The sequence below is a fragment of the Colossoma macropomum genome, unplaced genomic scaffold, assembly GCF_904425465.1.
Source record: "Colossoma macropomum unplaced genomic scaffold, Colossoma_macropomum, whole genome shotgun sequence".
NCBI classification, from domain to species: Eukaryota; Metazoa; Chordata; class Actinopteri; order Characiformes; family Serrasalmidae; genus Colossoma; species Colossoma macropomum.
Genome location: NW_023494806.1, coordinates 19,406,901 through 19,425,148, shown reverse-complemented (window position 1 = coordinate 19,425,148; position 18,248 = coordinate 19,406,901). Strand labels below are relative to the sequence as shown.

The window sequence follows — 18,248 nt, the reverse complement described above, 5'->3', positions numbered from 1 at the left end:
AAGACTATGCTTAATCTCTGTCTGGGAAACCAGCCTAAAATGTAAAATATGGCAGAGGAAATTAGTAACCATGACTTCGTAAAGGGAACACAATGATGCCAGAACAGGGATTTTTCGGGAATAGCATTTAAGTCAAACATATGTTGAAACAAAAAAAATAAAATAAAATGCCCCCCCCGCTTTGGGCCTCTGAGGGCATTGCATTGTGAACCATGTTTGGACAAGGCTAAACAAGAACCTGAACAAAATTATAAAGACAACATTTGAGTTGAATACTGTTATTTATTTGAACTACATGTACAAAAGCATTTGCAATGTAAACTTAAAGCTTTTTTCCATATAGAAATCTGACCTGTCATATCTGGGTGTTTCTTAATGTAGCAAATAGTGTTTCTCTTTGTTTCCACTCTCTCCCTTAAACCACTGCTCCAGGATCACCCCTCCTTGCTACACTCCTAAAACTATCAAGATAACGAATCGGTTAATTTACAAAAACACCATATTATTTACCATTGAATAAACTCTATTAAGCCACAATGATGTGAGCCCCTCTGAAAAAAGCAGATGTCTCAGCGAGAGGTCATTGAGGTCACTGAGATCTGCCTTGCTGACTGAAACATGTCATGGCCACCTTCTTTGCCCCATCTGTGTAAATTTATTCAACATATGTACATTAGATGAGCTAATAAAAGAAAAAAAACAGTCATGTACATATATGTATAAAAGAACAATTGAATTTCTAATATAAATGTGAATCTCTCTGTGCACATCAAAACAATGTTACATTTACTCTGAAAATAAATAAATATGCTTGCATTTCAAAGGAATGAGCAACTGCGTCCTATCAAAGAGTCTAACAAAGCATAAATAAGAAGCTGTAAAATCAAAACTTATCAATCTTTGTTAAATAAGCAGAACTGTTGAGGCATATTATCTAGATACATTACACAAAGCTTGTCATTTTTAGTTTGAGATGTGTGAATGCAGAAAACTAACACATTCACTTTGCCAAAACTTTAGTATTTCCAAAACATTCACTTTGTAGAACTGAGCTGATCTATGTGGAGCTGTGAACTACAAAGAGTGTGGTATCCAAAAATAGGACTTAAAGCTATTGCATTCCCATCTGGGAGGTCCTCCCAAAGTAAATGGGAGTATGGAATGTGAAATGCAGGGGGAGGGTGGCCAAGAGCATTAAGAGGATGCTACCATGCGCACCCTCTCTGGAGGGGTCAAAAGAAGGTTTTTCGCTGCCTTAATAGTGTTTTTCATTAACATGGCAACAGTCATGGGTCCAACGCCTCCTGGGACTGGAGTGATATAGCTGGCCTTCTTTCGCACACCTGAAAGAAAGAGAGATTCAGATTCAGTTCGAAATAACAACTTCAACTGGGTTTGTACACACAAACAATTTACATAAACATGTTGGTGTCACAACCAAACTATGTATCTCAAATAGTCTTAACTTTAATGTATGTTAACATATGTTAAAGTGTGTATGTACAAGATTTTATCAAAATAATTTATTGGTCCATTCATCATCAATCAAATGAAACAACAACTGGCATGTTCAAGTTGTGTAAAAAAAAATAAAAATAAAAAAATAATTGGTAGGGGAGGGCGGGTGGGACAGCCGCAGAAATTCAAGCATAGCAATCTCCACTGACAAACACTGAAGGTAGAAAGGGTCAAATTGAAGAGATCAGTCATGTTTAAATGTTATCACAAGGCCTCTTGTGGTTTAATGCTTTATCAAACAGTTTAAGATTTTCCAAACTATTGTGGTATATATCTCACAAAAAAAATCTGAAAAATAAAGTGCCTGAAATCCTAAGGTACATTAGCAAATGAACTTGTCAACACAATGTGCAAGTGTACAGTCTAAGCTGACTCAGTTGCAAGCTCTATATTTGTAACCTTCTTCATTACAGGGGCATTTGACTTACTGCAGCCAGCTAAACATTTTATCAGGAAAAAAAAAATTATAATTCACTCTACATTGATTGAATCGGCAAGTGATGATTAAAAAGATGATTAATAAGACTGTAGTCTACTCTCTTCCCTCTTTACCTTCAAAGTCCACATCACCAACAAGTTTGTTTTTTCCAGTCAGTGGGTCTTGTATTCTGTTGATGCCTACATCAATAACTGCTGCACCTTCCTTTATCATATCTGCAGTGATGAGGTTAGGAATACCTGCATGAAAGGTCAGAGATAACAAAATCAGTAGAATTTGCTAGAGATAACTGTGCAGTGTCAGGACAGAAAGTAACTGTGTGTGAAACCACAATAATCTCTTATGTTTCCTTAATGAATGTTACAATATGACATTTTGCAAATACGTTCTTGACTGAAAAAAATACAAGTAAATACTAGAAAAATAGTGGAATTGCAACCTGCAGCCGCAACAATGATGTCAGCTATTTTTGTGTGCTGGCGAAGTTGCTCCTTAGGAGTGTAACGGTGGGAGATGGTTACTGTGGCATCACCTAGGAGAAACAGAAGTGGATCACTGCAAAATTCTGCAATCATCATAATCCTCTGCATTAAAGGAAGAATCAAAACTTATACCTACTCTCGCGGTCATAAGGTTTCAGAGGTTTGACAACAATTTATAGAAAGAATGTATATGGTTAACCTATTCAACTGTAAGTATATGAAAAATCAGATTTTAACCCTTCGTCAGAAAATCTTTACATTTCAGATGAATCTGACTTACCTCCGGGCCTTTCATGCCTTCCATCTGTGTGTAGCAGCATAGCAATGGGCATACCCACATTCTTAGAACGACCAGCTACCAATACGTTCTTACCCAGCGTGGGAATGCCTATGAATAGAGAGAGAGAACAATCTTACACAAGCAAACAGGGCTTTTCCTACTGTGAGACCTTTCTAAAGGCAAGCAAACATAACAAATTTCACAAAACATAAAGCACATTTCACATTCACTGACACTTCTTACCAAGTACAACGTCCTAAAATAAGTTCATACTAGGTCAAATTATTTGCACAAAAATATCTGTGATATTTTGACAGGTCCTTGACAGTACAACACTACTATGACTTTTCTCATTGAAGTTTATAAGCATTACATAATTCTGTGACAATACCTCCACATTGTTTTATAATATGGAGAGCAGTAACACCTGGGCTGGGACCTGTTTTAAACTATCATTAATTAGCCTTTGTAAGTACCTGTACGCTTAATAATCTCCCACACTCCCCATGGTGTGGCAGGCAACATAGTGGACTGGTCCAAGCACATACGGCCAACATTGACCACATGGAAGCCATCAACATCTTTATCTGGGCAGACTGCATTACATATGCGGCGCTCGTCAATGTGCTCTGGACGTGAGAGAGAGAGAGGGTCAAAGGCTTTTAAAAGGTTGTGACCAGAGACCAGATTCAATAACATGTATGGATCCAGTCATGAAACGTCAGATATTTTTGTCTCTAACCTCTGGGTTAAAAGTGATTATCTGAAGTCAAGTATACACAATACAAATACCATTTCATATATTGTGAAAGGCACGTAGTGAAAATAAGTAGTAAATATTAAACCACAATAAATTGTTAAACTCATTCTTTATATATATATATATAATATTATATATATATATATATGAACTTACCAGGTAAAGGCAGCTGGACCAGAAGGCCATCTACTCTGTGATCAGTGTTGAGTTTGTCAATCAGCTCCAGCAGCTCTTCTTCAGAAATGGAAGACGGTTTCAGTATAGTCTCACTACTGATACCTACACACAAAGACAAAGAGACAAAAAAAACAAGCTCAGAATTAAGCAGGCCAATCTTAACTTAACTAGTATTTTAACCATATTGTGCATCCCTAGTTGAGATAGAAGTAAAAAAGACAGAAATGTGAAAAAAAAAGTTAAGGATACACCATGTGGGAAAAGAGGGGTAAGACATCACTTATCAGTAAGTGCCAGAGGCAACATACGCCTTTATCAAATTTGACACAGAATAGAGGTATTCAAGTCACACATTTATAGCATTCTATTTGATACCCTTCAATCCAGAGATGGGAAGTAAAATTTTGCTGAATTTACTACCACTGCTTATTTATATATATAAATATATCACTTTTAATTCCTGTGTCAAAATATGCAAGTATTAAGAAAGTACACTGCATTCTATAGGTGACCCTACTTTTACTTCTACTTGAATCATTAACACACTCAAGAAACAATTATGTTGGAGCATGTCTACTTCAAAACAAGTCAAAATGTGAGAATGATGCACTTCCTTTATCCCCACTTTTACAGCACTCAGCATGAAGACGTATACGGAAAACTGAGGGAAGATTAAAAAAAAATCTGTGCAGGATTCCAGTGGATAAATGTCCAGGTTAAGTTTCTGTTCTTACCCACATCAGCAGCAGCACGAGTCTTGTTCAGCACATAGGAATGGCTGGCTGGGTTGTCACCCACTAGCACCACACTCAGGTGGGGTCGTCGGTTACCAGCAGAGACCCACTCCTCCACATCAGCACGTGCCTCATCACGGATCTGACGGGCCAGCTTCCTGCCTGAGATAACCACAGCCTCTTGTCTGAGGACGGAGGAGTCAAAATTCTGCAATTAGTCAGTTAATCACATTCGATTAACCATAATTATAAAGTTAACAGTTTGTTTAACACGTTCCTTCATTGGAAACAACAATCTAACCTTTATCACTGATACTGAATGCACATAAATTGGTGTGTCCATCAGGCTCTGCTTCTTACTGTTAGAGCAACCAGTAGGAAAACTTAAAATATGCATTAATCATTGCCCCCTCACTGAGAAAGTAAGTATTAATCAATAATTTAAACTTTTTTACATTTTCATTTTTAAGTCTAGTAAACAAATTTAAATAAGCAATTGCAAAGCTCTAGTTTTAGCTCTAAATTTGAATCAGCCATTCTATTTTGAAAAGGACAAAAGCCTTTTTCAAATACAAGCAAAATACCCATTTCATGTAGCAAATCAAACAACCAGAGAATCATAACAGGGTAAGACACACAGCAGTCAGATCTTGGACATTCATAGTGAATGCTAACAGTCACACTCACTCTACAATGAGTCCCAAAGTAAATTGGGGAACTTAAGGTGAAGGTCAATGAAACTGGGCCTCCTTGAACATGATGGTAGACTAAATATAGCAGAGGTGGTAGCATGTTACAGTCTGACTGAAGGCATATAAGCTTCTTGGAGCTCCCAAAACCAAAGCCTTCCAGTCTGGAATGTGCTGGGAGTACACGAGGAGTTGCGATTGGAGATAACAATTTCAGATTGTTAACTGTTTTGAATGTGATTTAGCTTACATAAGAGGCCATATTGAAAAGTAATGAGCCATTTGGCATGATGTAAGAGGCCTCTTGATGTGGCAGCAAACAGTTCTTTCAGTGACAGGGAGTGATTTCCAACTGGGCTATTGCTGTTATACACACATTTATAGGTATTCTTAGTCTTCAAAGACCTGCCCAGTAAGTTAAGAGCTCACCTTACGTGAGAGTGCAAATCTCTACAAAAAATGATCAGCTCTAAACTGTATGCCTCATTAAAAACTATTGAAACAGCTACACTCGCCAAAGCCTTGTTTTTTCTAAATGATTTAGGCAGTTCACACTTGCTTCATAGCAACAATGCCTACAGGGTCAACTCTTTGCTAGATGTTTCTATGACCTTATGTGAACTTGTAAGATTTATTTATTTTTTTATCTCTTGAATCTCAGTTTCTATCCAAAGGCAATATAATGTACTTGTCCAAAAAACATTTTAAATCTAGGAAAATGCTTAATGTTGATTACACATTTACACAGTGGTTTAAAAAATATTGCTATTTTAGGAATTTAAGACTAAAAAACACTGCACATGCCCGTGAGAATCAGGGTGTGCATTCGTAAACGACCTTAGGAATGAGAGTGCTGATCTAGAATCAGCTTTTGTGACCGTTATCATCATCATGAATATCAATAGGAGTCTAATGGTAACTCATTTTACTCGGGATTCGTTTGTGAATGCCAACCCAGAATTTCCAACGTTTCGTCCTTTAATGAGAGACGTTTTGTGTATAGTAACTTGTAACGAAGTCATGTGTGTAAGCCACGCAGGAAGTGTATGCAGCGCCCAATCAATTTAGCCGCTCAACCCAATAAGAGAAGATGTGGTCGCAGTAAAGACATATTTTTAATAAGAACAAACACGTGACCGATGTTTAGGTGGCCACATAATAATACAGACCTGAAGCGAGAGGGAACAGATCACACACAAAATTATGTAACGTTACTACTGATAAGGCGGTAGGTTGCCTCACTGCAAGCGTTCTAAAGGATTTCATCAGCCACAAGTGAGTGATTTCTACCGGCTAACCGCGGGGGGGCGCACAGTGCCATTAGAACTCCCATGTAAGCTCCCATGTTAAAATATTTGTTACATAACGCGAACAGCCGAACCACGGAACAGCATCTAACGTACTTCTGTCCGCAGATGACAGGACATATTGCCTACAGGATCTACAAGTGCTGACAACAGTCCCATTTCGCAAACACATAAATCGTGACCGCTAAGTCGGCTTTGAGTTACTGTCAAACGCGACAGTACGCTAAATGAGGCTTTCTCTAGATTGTTTGGAACTGTGTAAGATACAAACAACGCATTGTACTAACACACCCACTTTGTTTTGCTATCAGCAGGAAGGCCACGTACCTTGACGCCGATAAATGAAGGCTACATGCTTGATGGTGAGTATGTTGGCAAAGCTTCCGCAGCGTTCTCAGCGTGGCCATGATGTAGCCTCTGTGACGTCAAATCGAATATATATATACATAAATGGATTGCGATCTATATCTAAAAATAAATAAATAGATAGATAGATAGATAGATAGATAGATAGATAAAAAGGACCCAGAACGGTGCCGTGAAGGGCTGAGGCCGGAGAGCCGGATACCTTCCTCAGTCAGAGCAAGCGGAGGGCAGTACGCCGTTTTAACCTGCGGTGTGTACGTCATAGAATGGGATGGATTACATCGCAGGACTCCGCCTATTGGCCTCCTCAAGCGCAGGATAGCAGCGACACACACACACACACACATACACATACACACACACACACACACACATATATATATATATATATATATATATATATATATATATATATATATAAAAAATTTATATTTTTTCTCTAATAAAGTTTATATTAATCATACAATAGCACTGATGTTTCTTGTATGCGTAAAGCCCACTTTCAACAACGTATATCCTGGGGTGGGGGAGAAAACTCTTGAAAGTGGTCTATAAAGCGTTTTCGTAATAACATATATCATTAAACTAAAATTGAATAATGCTGACAGATTACAGAAAGGAAACATTGGTGACTACTATTTAAAAAAAGTGAAATCTGAGCATAGAAGTTAATCGAGCTCTTACTACCTGCATAAATTAAAGAAACAAAATAAAGATAGCGCTCATATACACAGAACCTGGTGTCGGTTCAAGACCTGCTATAAATAAATCTTGCTTATTTTGCATATGTGGTACGCTACTGTTTTGAGCAGTTCAAAAAATCTGAAATTTATGGTGTCCTCATTACACTGTATTCGTTTCGTTTCCTTCTGGGCTACGTCAACCCAGACCAAGGGATACAGTGCTGTTGCAAACACTTCCTGTTTCAAGAACTTTTCATGTTAACTGTCTTTTCATGTTAACTTCGAGAAAGACTTTGTTTACAAATAACGTTGGTTTCATGCATTCATTAACGTATCCGTAAAGAATTTTGATTTAACCGGCCATACTTTTCTCTACCTGGTAAATTGTTTCGGTAACGACGTTACTTGGAGTTGAAGCAAAGTTAACGGAAATGAGTTTCTTATTGTAAGTACCCTATGTTTAACGTTTGTTTTCCAGTTGTAACAGTTAGCTCGCCAGATGTTAATATGGTATTTAGCGGGGCAACAAGATTATTAAATAGTTAAATATAATATTAAACAGTTTCAGCTCGAGCTAAGGTGTAGATAGTAGTAGCTAATGTAGCTAGCTAGCTAACCTTATCATTACTGCTAAAATGACTTCATGTCAGCTAACTTAGCCAGTTAACCAAATATGAAGCAGAGTATCTAGCTTAGTTAACTAACGTAATTCAGCAAACCCAACTACAAAGCTCAACCACGACAAAACTTTGTTTCAAATAAATTGCAGACTAACCTTTTGGGCTTTCCGAGCGTTTTATATATCTAGGCGTTAAAAATCCTCAACCGTCTTTAATCAAACTTATGTTTTGGCTAACCTGTTGAAAGGAAACCGACGTTTTTGACCTTTAAAAGATTTGTTTTGGTCGTCAGGTAGCTAGCTAGCTATGTTAATCTAGCCAGCTGGTGGTTAACTATGTTTTCTCACAACAACAGACCTCTTTAGAAGAGTTGCCTGATAATAATTTAATGCGAAATAATGTTAAAATGCACAGTTACAACTACACTGATTTTGATGCTATAAATAAAACAGAACAATGTAATTAAAGACGTATCAGCGATATATTAGGCCAGATTTTGTACTTATTTTTAACACTTTTCTTAATTTCATAACATGTTAACCTACGCTACGCAGCTAGCTAGAATAGTATTAATTCGTGGAAAGTATTCTATGCGTGACACTTTTCCTTCCTCAACTCTACTTAGCAGCACATTGGATAGAAAATGAGATATGAGTAAGAGGGTGAAGTGTAGCATGGGCTTTACTTCAAGGGTGTTTGCGTCTATGTACGAAGAACCACGCAGACCATTTAGTGCGACAGCCGTTTTTACATACAGCAGTCTCCCTATTTCCAGGGACCAAAATAATTGAATGGTTTAGGCATATTAAGATAAGTTTAAATACATTGGTTATGCGTGTTACTGGCCTGTCTGCTAACCACAGGCATCTTTACTCGTTGCACTGTATGTGTTTTTTTTCTTTTTGCTTGTTTTAGGATGAGTTTAGGTTGGCCATCAGTCTTGCCCCCAATAAGTAAAATAAATAAGTGGGATTGAGTTCTAGTTCATAGAGACAGAGTTGCTTTAGCTCTATGTATCATTTTGCTACAAGGTGAAGGTGCAATGCATTTGAGCCATATGATTGGACCTGAACATTTAAGATGCTTTAGATCTCATCTAGCTGCTGCCATTGACAATGATGTCAGTTTTACTGCCAGCCATACATGCCCAAGCCATATTGCTGCTTCCTCTGAAGCGGTATGACTGAGTAATGGCTGGTTCCTTTTTTTGCATACATGCCTATCAGTTTTTTACCATTTGAAATGATGGTGTACACCTATTCCTTCTACCTTTTTCTTTGTTTTAAATATAGGCATACACATTATTTTTTAAAAATTGTGATTTTTAAGGACATGCCCCGGTTGTTTTTCCACTGTGAGCGACTGAATGGTAATATGTGATCAGGTAGATCCAGCTACTGCACCTTTTTGAATGTGCAGCTCAGTGTGCCAGCTTAAAATGTTTGCAAAAAGCCTGTTTTTAAACAGATTAGCTTGTATATTACTAAAACTGACAAGACAGAGAAGACTGTACTGTATTTTCACCTAAAGAAAGTATGGTCAGACGTTTTTCATTTTTTCTTTGGCAGAGGATTAAGTTTCAAGGCCTTTGCTACCTCAAATGTACATTTGTCAGAATTTCTGGGATTTATGCTAGACATGAATATGTGTAGTTCTGTATAGCAAGGTTTGTTCTGCCTCTGATCCATATAATTTGGGAGGTTCCAGGAGGGCAAATGTCAAAAGATGAAGTCAAAACTAAACTCATATGTTAATACTGTGTCATCCAAAAACCTATGATATTTCCATTTAAACTATCAGACCAGTGTGCTTTTGTATGAGAAGCCAACTTGTGAACCGATTAGTGGTACCATACTGAGCTCTGTCCTTAGAATGGCTCCAGAGTGGCTCAGAGTAGTGACTCACAGCCCGTTATTGAATTATCAGAGGTATGCAGTCCTTCCTTTGGAGTGTTAAAAAATACAGTCAGACAACTGCAACGGTCGTCACCTTGGGATCTGAGACATTATTTACATGAAGCATAAAAAGAATTATTGTCAGATGTAAGAATTTTATCACAGTTGTTGTCACCTTGACACAAGATGATGTTCGTAAGTGAGCAGTGATGTACTGTTTGGTACAGAGGCACTGGGGTGATGATTTAAATCATGCTTAATTGAACTGTTTAAAGGCTAAATTGAAAAAAAAAAACAAAAACATTTTTTGCCTTTGCTCTAGTGGAAGTCGGTCCTCAAAGACATTCAAGCCAAAGAAGAACATTCCAGAGGGTTCTCATCAGTATGAGCTCTTGAAGCATGCTGAAGCCACTTTGGGAAGTGGCAACCTTCGAGCTGCTGTTATGCTGCCAGAGGGAGAAGACCTTAACGAATGGATAGCTGTCAATAGTGAGTGTCTATGTTTGCACTGTTTTGATCTTTGAAAAACACAGGAACTAGAGAGGTTTTTCATTTTTAGAACATTTAATAATGTTTTAGAGGTTTTTCTTCAAGTTTCGTTTCTTGTTTTTTTTGTTTATTTGTTCTTATTTTGCTGCAATGTTTACTGCACATTTATCTTTTGGGAAATTAACAAAATGATGCTGGAATCTCATTAGCCCGATCAACTACTTTAGTTTTTGTCTGTTTTAGCTGTGGACTTCTTTAACCAGATCAACATGCTCTATGGAACCATTACTGAATTCTGCACTGAGACTAGCTGCTCTGTTATGTCTGCAGGGCCCAGGTAAAGAATAATCCTCTTGATTTAGGGATTCTGTATATCTGTTCAGGTTCCTAGTATGTTTCACAAATATGTTGTGTTACTGTCTTTAATCTGTTTGGATTAAGTATATGTTTAAATATCTGTTATTCCTTCAGCCATTTTTCCCCCATTTTTAAATTGTACATATAACTGAGTACTATATGTAATCAAACATACTGATTCTATCGATAAATTTAACTTCTTATTCCTTAAGTAGAAAGTGAAACTTACTAGCATACTTTGCATACAACTGAAAAACAATGAGTTTTGACAAAGGTTTTGGTATTTTGTCCAAATACCCTTACACCCAATTGTGTGTCATGCTTCTACAGGTATGAGTATCACTGGGCTGATGGCACCAATATAAAGAAACCAATCAAATGCTCTGCTCCAAAATACATTGACTACCTGATGACTTGGGTTCAAGATCAGCTGGATGATGAAACCATCTTCCCCTCCAAAATTGGTAAGCATTGTTTTCATTCTGAATGAATTATTGTAGAATCAGTTAAAATCATGCTTATTGCTTGCTTTCATACACTGATATATAATAACCTTAAAATTCATTTATTTACATCTTTAATTTATTTACACCACTATGTTCTGTGTGTGTCTGTCTGAAGAAATTAGTTTGCAAATCTATACTGCAGTGGTGTAGTGTACCAGTAATTCGCCCATGGTGCATAGTGATAGTTCTTTCTCTTTTCCAGGTGTGCCTTTCCCAAAAAACTTCATGTCAGTGGCAAAGACCATTCTTAAACGCCTTTTCAGAGTCTATGCCCATATTTACCACCAGCACTTTGACTCTGTCATACAACTGCAGGAAGAGGCCCATCTCAACACTTCCTTCAAGCATTTCATCTTCTTTGTGCAGGTAAGAGGACACAGACTAATGCAGGCTTCGCTAGAGAAAGGCATCTGGTTTGTTGATGTGATATTTTGTCATTTTTATTAAACATTTACATTATAAAATTTATTTATTTATTTATTATTAATTTATTTGAAAAAGTGACCATTTTTAAATGAATGATAAAAAACGTTGTTTGATGTTCTATTTGAAACATGGTTACTGTCCACTTGGGTGAACATCCGGGGGGATATTCTTTACTTTCAACTATTAGTTTTAGAAGGAACTATCACAAAATCTATTACATTAGTTGTATGCATATGATCCATTCACTTTACGAAACTACAGGTCGTAGATTTTCGTGTTCCCACTGTTTTTTAAATCCAGGAAGTACCGAGGACATTGTAAGAGCTCATTGTCTAAACAGAAGATGCGTTTTAGCTCAGATATTTAGCCCAGACTATTTTCCAGCTCTTTTAGAAACAGGACCAGTTATATAGTATGATGCAATTAAAATGTTGATATGAAACAGAATTGAATTGGCAGTTAGCGTTCTCCTCCTAAAGCATTGAGCTTCCAATATTTGTTCCAATGTCTGTCTGATGATCTCTGAATCAATCATTATTAGAAATGTTGTAACACCAGTGGACAATTTTAAAACTGAAAAATGTTACATTTAAAAATGTTAAATCTAAAGTAAATAAGGAAACAGATGGGATCACATTTAATATTGAGTTAAAAGGCACATTTCACATTTCCAAGTTCTCACTTCCGTCCATTTATGTTAGCAGATAATTTTGTTTCCAGTCGAACCAAATCAAAGGGCACAGTCCAGCTTTAAGGCATTTTGCTGTGTTCCTCATGCCACAACTCCAAAGAAAAACAGCCATACCTGGGATTTCAGAAATTTCCAACCAAGCACACATCATGATCAAACTGGTTCCAGTCAGTCCGAAGAGTAGATGGTCCTAATTTTAGAGTAAATGCTGGTGTTCATGTCTGCAGCCATCACTTTGCCAAGAGTGATGTTTCTATGACTCCTTTGGGTTGATTCATGCTCAGTTGCGGTGCTGTACATTACAGTTTACTTTGAAATAACTTTAAAAAGCCCAAGATTTGAGAGTCTGTTTATTCAAGAGCATCCACACGGCTCAGAAAAGATGTTACCAGCCAGAATAAGGAAGAGAATGAAATCTGCTTCTCATTCAAATTTTCTTTCCACTTTTGACAAGAATTTTAGGAAATCCCTTTTTCCCCCCACTTTGGTTAAAGTTTGTGAGCTAATGTCAGTTACATTTAACTTTGTACATCTGATATATCAAGTAAATCAAGTACAGAAAGTATTAAGTATAATACATGAAAAAAATTGACAGTCAGTGCCTCTTTTCATTGTCTCTCGTTTTTGTTTGCATGTGTTTGATTAGGAATTCAACCTGATTGACCGCAGAGAGCTGGCTCCCCTGCAGGACCTTATTGACAAGCTGGGTACCAAGGACAGATAAATACATTCTCATCACAGAGTCATCTGTTAGTGCCTCCAAGCACCTTTTAAACATTTTATCTTTGTGTTTTATACTCACTTTTTGGCTTTGTGTTGTTCTTTTGTCTTGTAGCTTTTCCAACTGAGTTCTTTGAAATCTCAAGTAGGATATTTTAATGCTAGAATCAGCTCATTTCAGAAATTTCAGCTTCTTTTCAGTTAATGACCTTTTGTTCTGTTTTGGCCAAAAAAGTTTAGAATGGTTATCAATCATTCAGGCTTTTTCCCAGTATACTTATTTTACTCAAGTTTATATGTAATTAAACATACATGTCTTGATTGTACTGATGTACTGATTGTAGGTGTTCTGCTTATGTTGATTTTCACTTTGTTATTTGGGCCTTATGAACTAAACAAAAGGACCAAGTGCGGGAGGAGGATTAGAAACATTGTAATATTTTAAGTGAACCTTTGATCAGGATTTTTTATTAAAACATTGGATCATTTTTATACAAACAGTAATGCAAAATATACATTTTGTAATGTTTCAATTTTTAAATTTTAATGAAGTTGTTTGATGACAAACTGTGTGTACACATTTCACTGTGAGTATAGATTATTGTCACTCCATTGTCAAACAAGTTTATTTTAAACTGAAAATAATTTTGTGATCTTAGGTCAGTTTAGTTGTCTTGAATATTAAAATGCTACACAGTCACAGTATTTTTGTTGACATTTTAGTTACAGTCTTCTTATTTTACTTGCATTTAAGTCATTCTTATTTCATCCTGCATTGAATATCACCAATGGCTTGTGCTGGCACACTGTTATAGATTTATTTTTGGTAATATTTGACAGAACCAAAGTATTGTATATTCATGCAACAAAATAAATGCAATGTAGGATACAATTCCTCCTTCAAGATTAAATCAAATGTGTTTATTTATTTTTGGCCTTTAGTTAAATGCTCACTGCCTGTGTCTACTGTATCTGCAGTTCTTGAGGAATCAGCTGTATACTTCAGGCCAGTGGATGTCTTACATTTTAGTATTACAGATTCATTTGCATGAATGTCACATAACTGTAAAATGTCAAATGTTCAAAATGTTCTTGATTACTGTGCTGATACAGTAGCATATTTATCAAGTTAAATATTGAGTAAATGTAAAAGTGTATGAAGTTTCAAAAATGGTTGAATTAGTTTTCTAAAATGTACTGTAGAGATCTAGTACCTATTTTTAATTTTTTAATTAACTCTCTTTTTAATTAACTGAAGTCTTCAGCTTCCATTTTACAGCTTTTTCAAATAAAGAAGGGCTTTAGGCTATGATTTCCAGCCATGTCAGTACATGTCATGTACATTATGTAAGGCATATTCTTATATTCTACTGTTTGTACTAATAATAGCTTACATTTACTCTTACTAGCATGAGCTGAACTTTGTGCCTTACATTTTTTTTTTAACTGTACTTTTTTACTCAAAATTGTTAAATAAACAATCAGTTGCTGTCTTGCACTCTTAAGTGTCTTCCACAACTTTTTATTTCCTAGAAAAAAAATTACTTTAAATTGTTGAGGCATGTACTAATTCAAGTGTTAAATGTGCCCCATAAGCAATTCAGTGCTTTGCACAATTATGCTGACTTGGCTGATAATCAATCTTTACTTCAGTGAATGTGTTCCCTTTCCTCACACAGGTGTTTAATTGCTGCCATACACTCATTCATATTCACTTCACATTTCAGGAGTCATAGCTCATCAGTAATTTTATTATTAGTTAACAAGACATAACTCTTCTTATTCTGAAAAAAATGTTTGAAAGAAATATGATTGGTCGCTTTTGAAAAAATATACGATCAAAAAGGCCTACGTTGTGGGCATTTGTTGACATCAAACTGGTTGATTTAAAAAGAAATATTATAGTGGCATCGGTGCAGAGGAAGTCTTCACCAGTCACCCTGCCGGCATTTGCTCGGGGGCCGCTTCTCCTCAAGCTCCCCCACCGTGTAGCGCTGTGTTGTTCCTGATCAATTATATTGTCCAGTCCCTTTTTAAATCTTTTGGCAAAAATTAAAGCAAACTGTTTTGCATCATTATTTAATAGAGTAATTGGTCTCCAATTTTCTATATATAATTTATCCTTATTTTAGTTTGGGAATGAATGAAAGGCCTTGTTTCAGGGATGCAAATAATTATTTATTTTTTAAAGATTACATAAACATTGCTTTTATAAAGTAATCAATTGTGCAATAAATGTTTTATAAATTTCACTAGTTATGCCATCACTGACAGATGATTTAGTATCTTTAAGAGACATAATACAATCTTTAATTTCAGTGTAACTACTTTCTTCATCACAGAATTTTAAGAAGTATCTATCGATTTTCTTTAAGCTCCCTCATATCTAACTCAGAAAAAGATCTACGCCTCCGTCATAACATGGAACCGAGGTGTATATTTTTTATAAAACCGAGCAAAAAGGCCTTTGACTAAGATCAGGTATAGTCAGAACCGGTTTATGAGGAGCCTGGCCTCTTCCTATTCCACCCGTCATATCAAAACAGGACTGCTAAACAGCAGAGGGCGCCCGCGAGGGAGTCCTCAATGAATGGGAGTAAATGGCGCTCAACGGCTAAAAACGAAAAGTTAAAATAGTTTCTAGTTCTTGCCTAGAACGTTTTGTTAATTTTAGGAAGTAGAAGGATGTATTTCACTAAAAAAACAAAGTAATCTTACCTATATATTTTCTTTTTTCTACAGCAAACGGGTTTTGGGCAGCAGAAGGCGGGCATTACTGCTAGAGAGTGATGATTGATTGGCCAGCGGAGCAGCTCATTTGCTGTTCGCGCTCTCAGACGTCATGAACATACATGAGGCGCCGTTTTAAACTCCTATAGCTCGAGTTTAAAAGCTCTTAAAAATATAACAGCAAGTTAAAATGTTTCATGCTTTTCAATGTTCAGGAAATGATCGTATTCTTTTACATGAAAAATGTTTAAGTATTTATAAACTATGATTTTGCTCAAATGCTCCATATCAACCCATTCATTTTGGACTCACTCTCTACCGTTTGAGAAACCCGGAAGACATTGCAGAGTGGTAATTCTCCTCTCTACAAGTTCTCTGGTGTAGTATCTGTTATCAGCTCCATTCACCCCCATTTTTTAAATTTATTTTCTTTAATTATTATTCACCCTATTCACTGAGGACTCGCTCGCGGGTCCCCTTTTGCGTTTTGCAGTCATGTTTCTGATGTAATGGTGGCCAGGCTCCCCTTAAACCGTTGTAAAGCCCAATCTCTCCTCCCCGTCCTTATTTCACTTCCCATGGACCCTCGGCCAGAGTCAGCAAGTTTGCATGTTTTATCATGTAAACCTTTACAGTTAACTGCAAAACGTCACTGATTTAATTCAGTTGTGTACTAGTTTTGGTGCGTTTATTTACGAATACATTAGGAATTGCTGAATGAAGTCTTGTGAAGTTTTGAGGCTTTTCCCTGATTTTGCCGAAAAATGCTTCGAAGCCTCGGAGAATTGAAAATGGTGACATCTTGTGGTTTGCGTATATTATAGCAAGCACAAGATCATTGGTTAAGCTGCTTTGAATAAAACACTAGCAAACATCGTTAATGCAGGCTTGCTATTCGATGTGCACAAACACAAATCTAACAAAAGTTTATTTAATTCACTTATCAAAGTGTGACAATAAATACATGTATGAGTCAATATCTTCTCAAGGTGATATAATAGTATTTAACTATTTTGTGATTTGCCATGGCAATACCAGTCACAATTGACTGGTGCAATACAAGAGGACATGCCAATCAAGTTATCACAGTACAGGAAGAAGACTGAAAGAATAAGAATGTGTATTGTAGAAGAGTTTAAAGTGCTTATGTGACTTTAAATTGACTTTAGATTAACAGTGCATGTATAACTGAGTTTGGGAGTACAGGGAAGTGAAGGTTTTCATTGTGTTTTTTTGAGGAATAATAGTTGTTGCACTGTTTTCGGGCTGAGTCTAATCCACCTACTACCCACGAAATAGAGTGGTGGGGTTTTCAATCTACGGTAAAAGTCAGGCACATATATATCTAACTGTTTTTTGAGGTTCCGCCCAGAGATGCTGATTAACGGGTGTGATATGTCTGATTCATTCAATAACACTGCGAAAACCGCGACAGGTGTTACGGTAAATTCAGTTCCCCCTGTTCCCCCTCATTACACATGTCGAAATCATGACGTCTTCAGTTGACGCTGCTCTACGGGGCTTAGATAGGTTTAATTCATTTGTGTTTGCACCGTTATTTCGTCCTGTTCCTTGCGGTAAGCGAATTATAACGTTGTTTGTACAATGACATGTAGTTAAACACGTTTTGAAGTATAAAATGTGTTGTTAGCAGATGTTTTAATGCTCAAACACTACGTGGGTTATCTCTAATGCTAGCTTTGGCTCCGTTTTCAACTGCTCCGAGGAACATAGATTTATTGCGCCATTTCTGATTTAATTACCGTACATGCAGACACATTCTGTTGTTCAGACATTAAAGCTGGTACAGTGTGCATCTGTACAGTGGGTAAATCTGTTCTACCTGTTCTACCTGTTCTACCAATTACTCTCTGTATAAAACAATGTTCATATAATGAAGCAGGTGGAGTAAAATAAAAAAAAAGGATAAATTAATATGATAATAGTGCATTAAATCTTTAACAGCTGTAATCGACTGGTACACTGAGAATGCTGTTTCATCTGTATTCTCAGTGGAAAGTAGGTATAATATGAATAAAAGTTACTGAGTGAAAAGATCATGCACAGATATAGATTATCCGCATCATTGTTGTACTTTAAATCCACTCTAGCTGTAATATACAAGGGGAAAACACTTTTCTCAGGCTCTGGTTAAAGATGGTCCCCCTGTATTCTCAGTTCTAAAGGTATATAACATGAATAAAAGTTACTGTAAAGATAAGTCACATTAGTAACATAACAGTAAGACTTCAGCTTCAAAGACTATAGGGAAACTAACTTCCTAGGTGCACTGAGATAAGTAGTCTAACAATAATAACACAGACAGTTTATTTCAGCAACAAATGTTTCAAATCTATTTACACAACTTAGCGAGTCTGA

At 36.5% G+C, this 18,248-nt stretch overlaps 2 protein-coding genes across 2 annotated transcripts; one reads left to right on the top strand and one right to left on the bottom strand.

The window, feature by feature from the left end:
• Positions 1-262: 262 nt before the first annotated feature.
• On the bottom strand, positions 263-7,030 carry mthfd2 (methylenetetrahydrofolate dehydrogenase (NADP+ dependent) 2, methenyltetrahydrofolate cyclohydrolase). The gene is made up of 9 exons (XM_036598351.1): positions 6,912-7,030; positions 6,714-6,803; positions 4,391-4,575; positions 3,636-3,758; positions 3,196-3,348; positions 2,720-2,827; positions 2,397-2,489; positions 2,071-2,196; positions 263-1,343 (listed from the first exon to the last, which is right to left on the bottom strand). The coding sequence occupies exons 1-9, from the start codon at positions 7,013-7,015 to the stop codon at positions 1,195-1,197; spliced, it is 1,131 nt and encodes a 376-aa protein (XP_036454244.1). The 5' UTR covers positions 7,016-7,030; the 3' UTR covers positions 263-1,194.
• Positions 7,031-7,618: 588 nt separating this feature from the next.
• Positions 7,619-13,844, top strand: mob1a (MOB kinase activator 1A). Its single transcript, XM_036598352.1, has 6 exons — positions 7,619-7,880; positions 10,273-10,439; positions 10,683-10,776; positions 11,127-11,260; positions 11,505-11,668; positions 13,066-13,844. The coding sequence occupies exons 1-6, from the start codon at positions 7,867-7,869 to the stop codon at positions 13,141-13,143; spliced, it is 651 nt and encodes a 216-aa protein (XP_036454245.1). The 5' UTR covers positions 7,619-7,866; the 3' UTR covers positions 13,144-13,844.
• Positions 13,845-18,248: the final 4,404 nt, after the last annotated feature.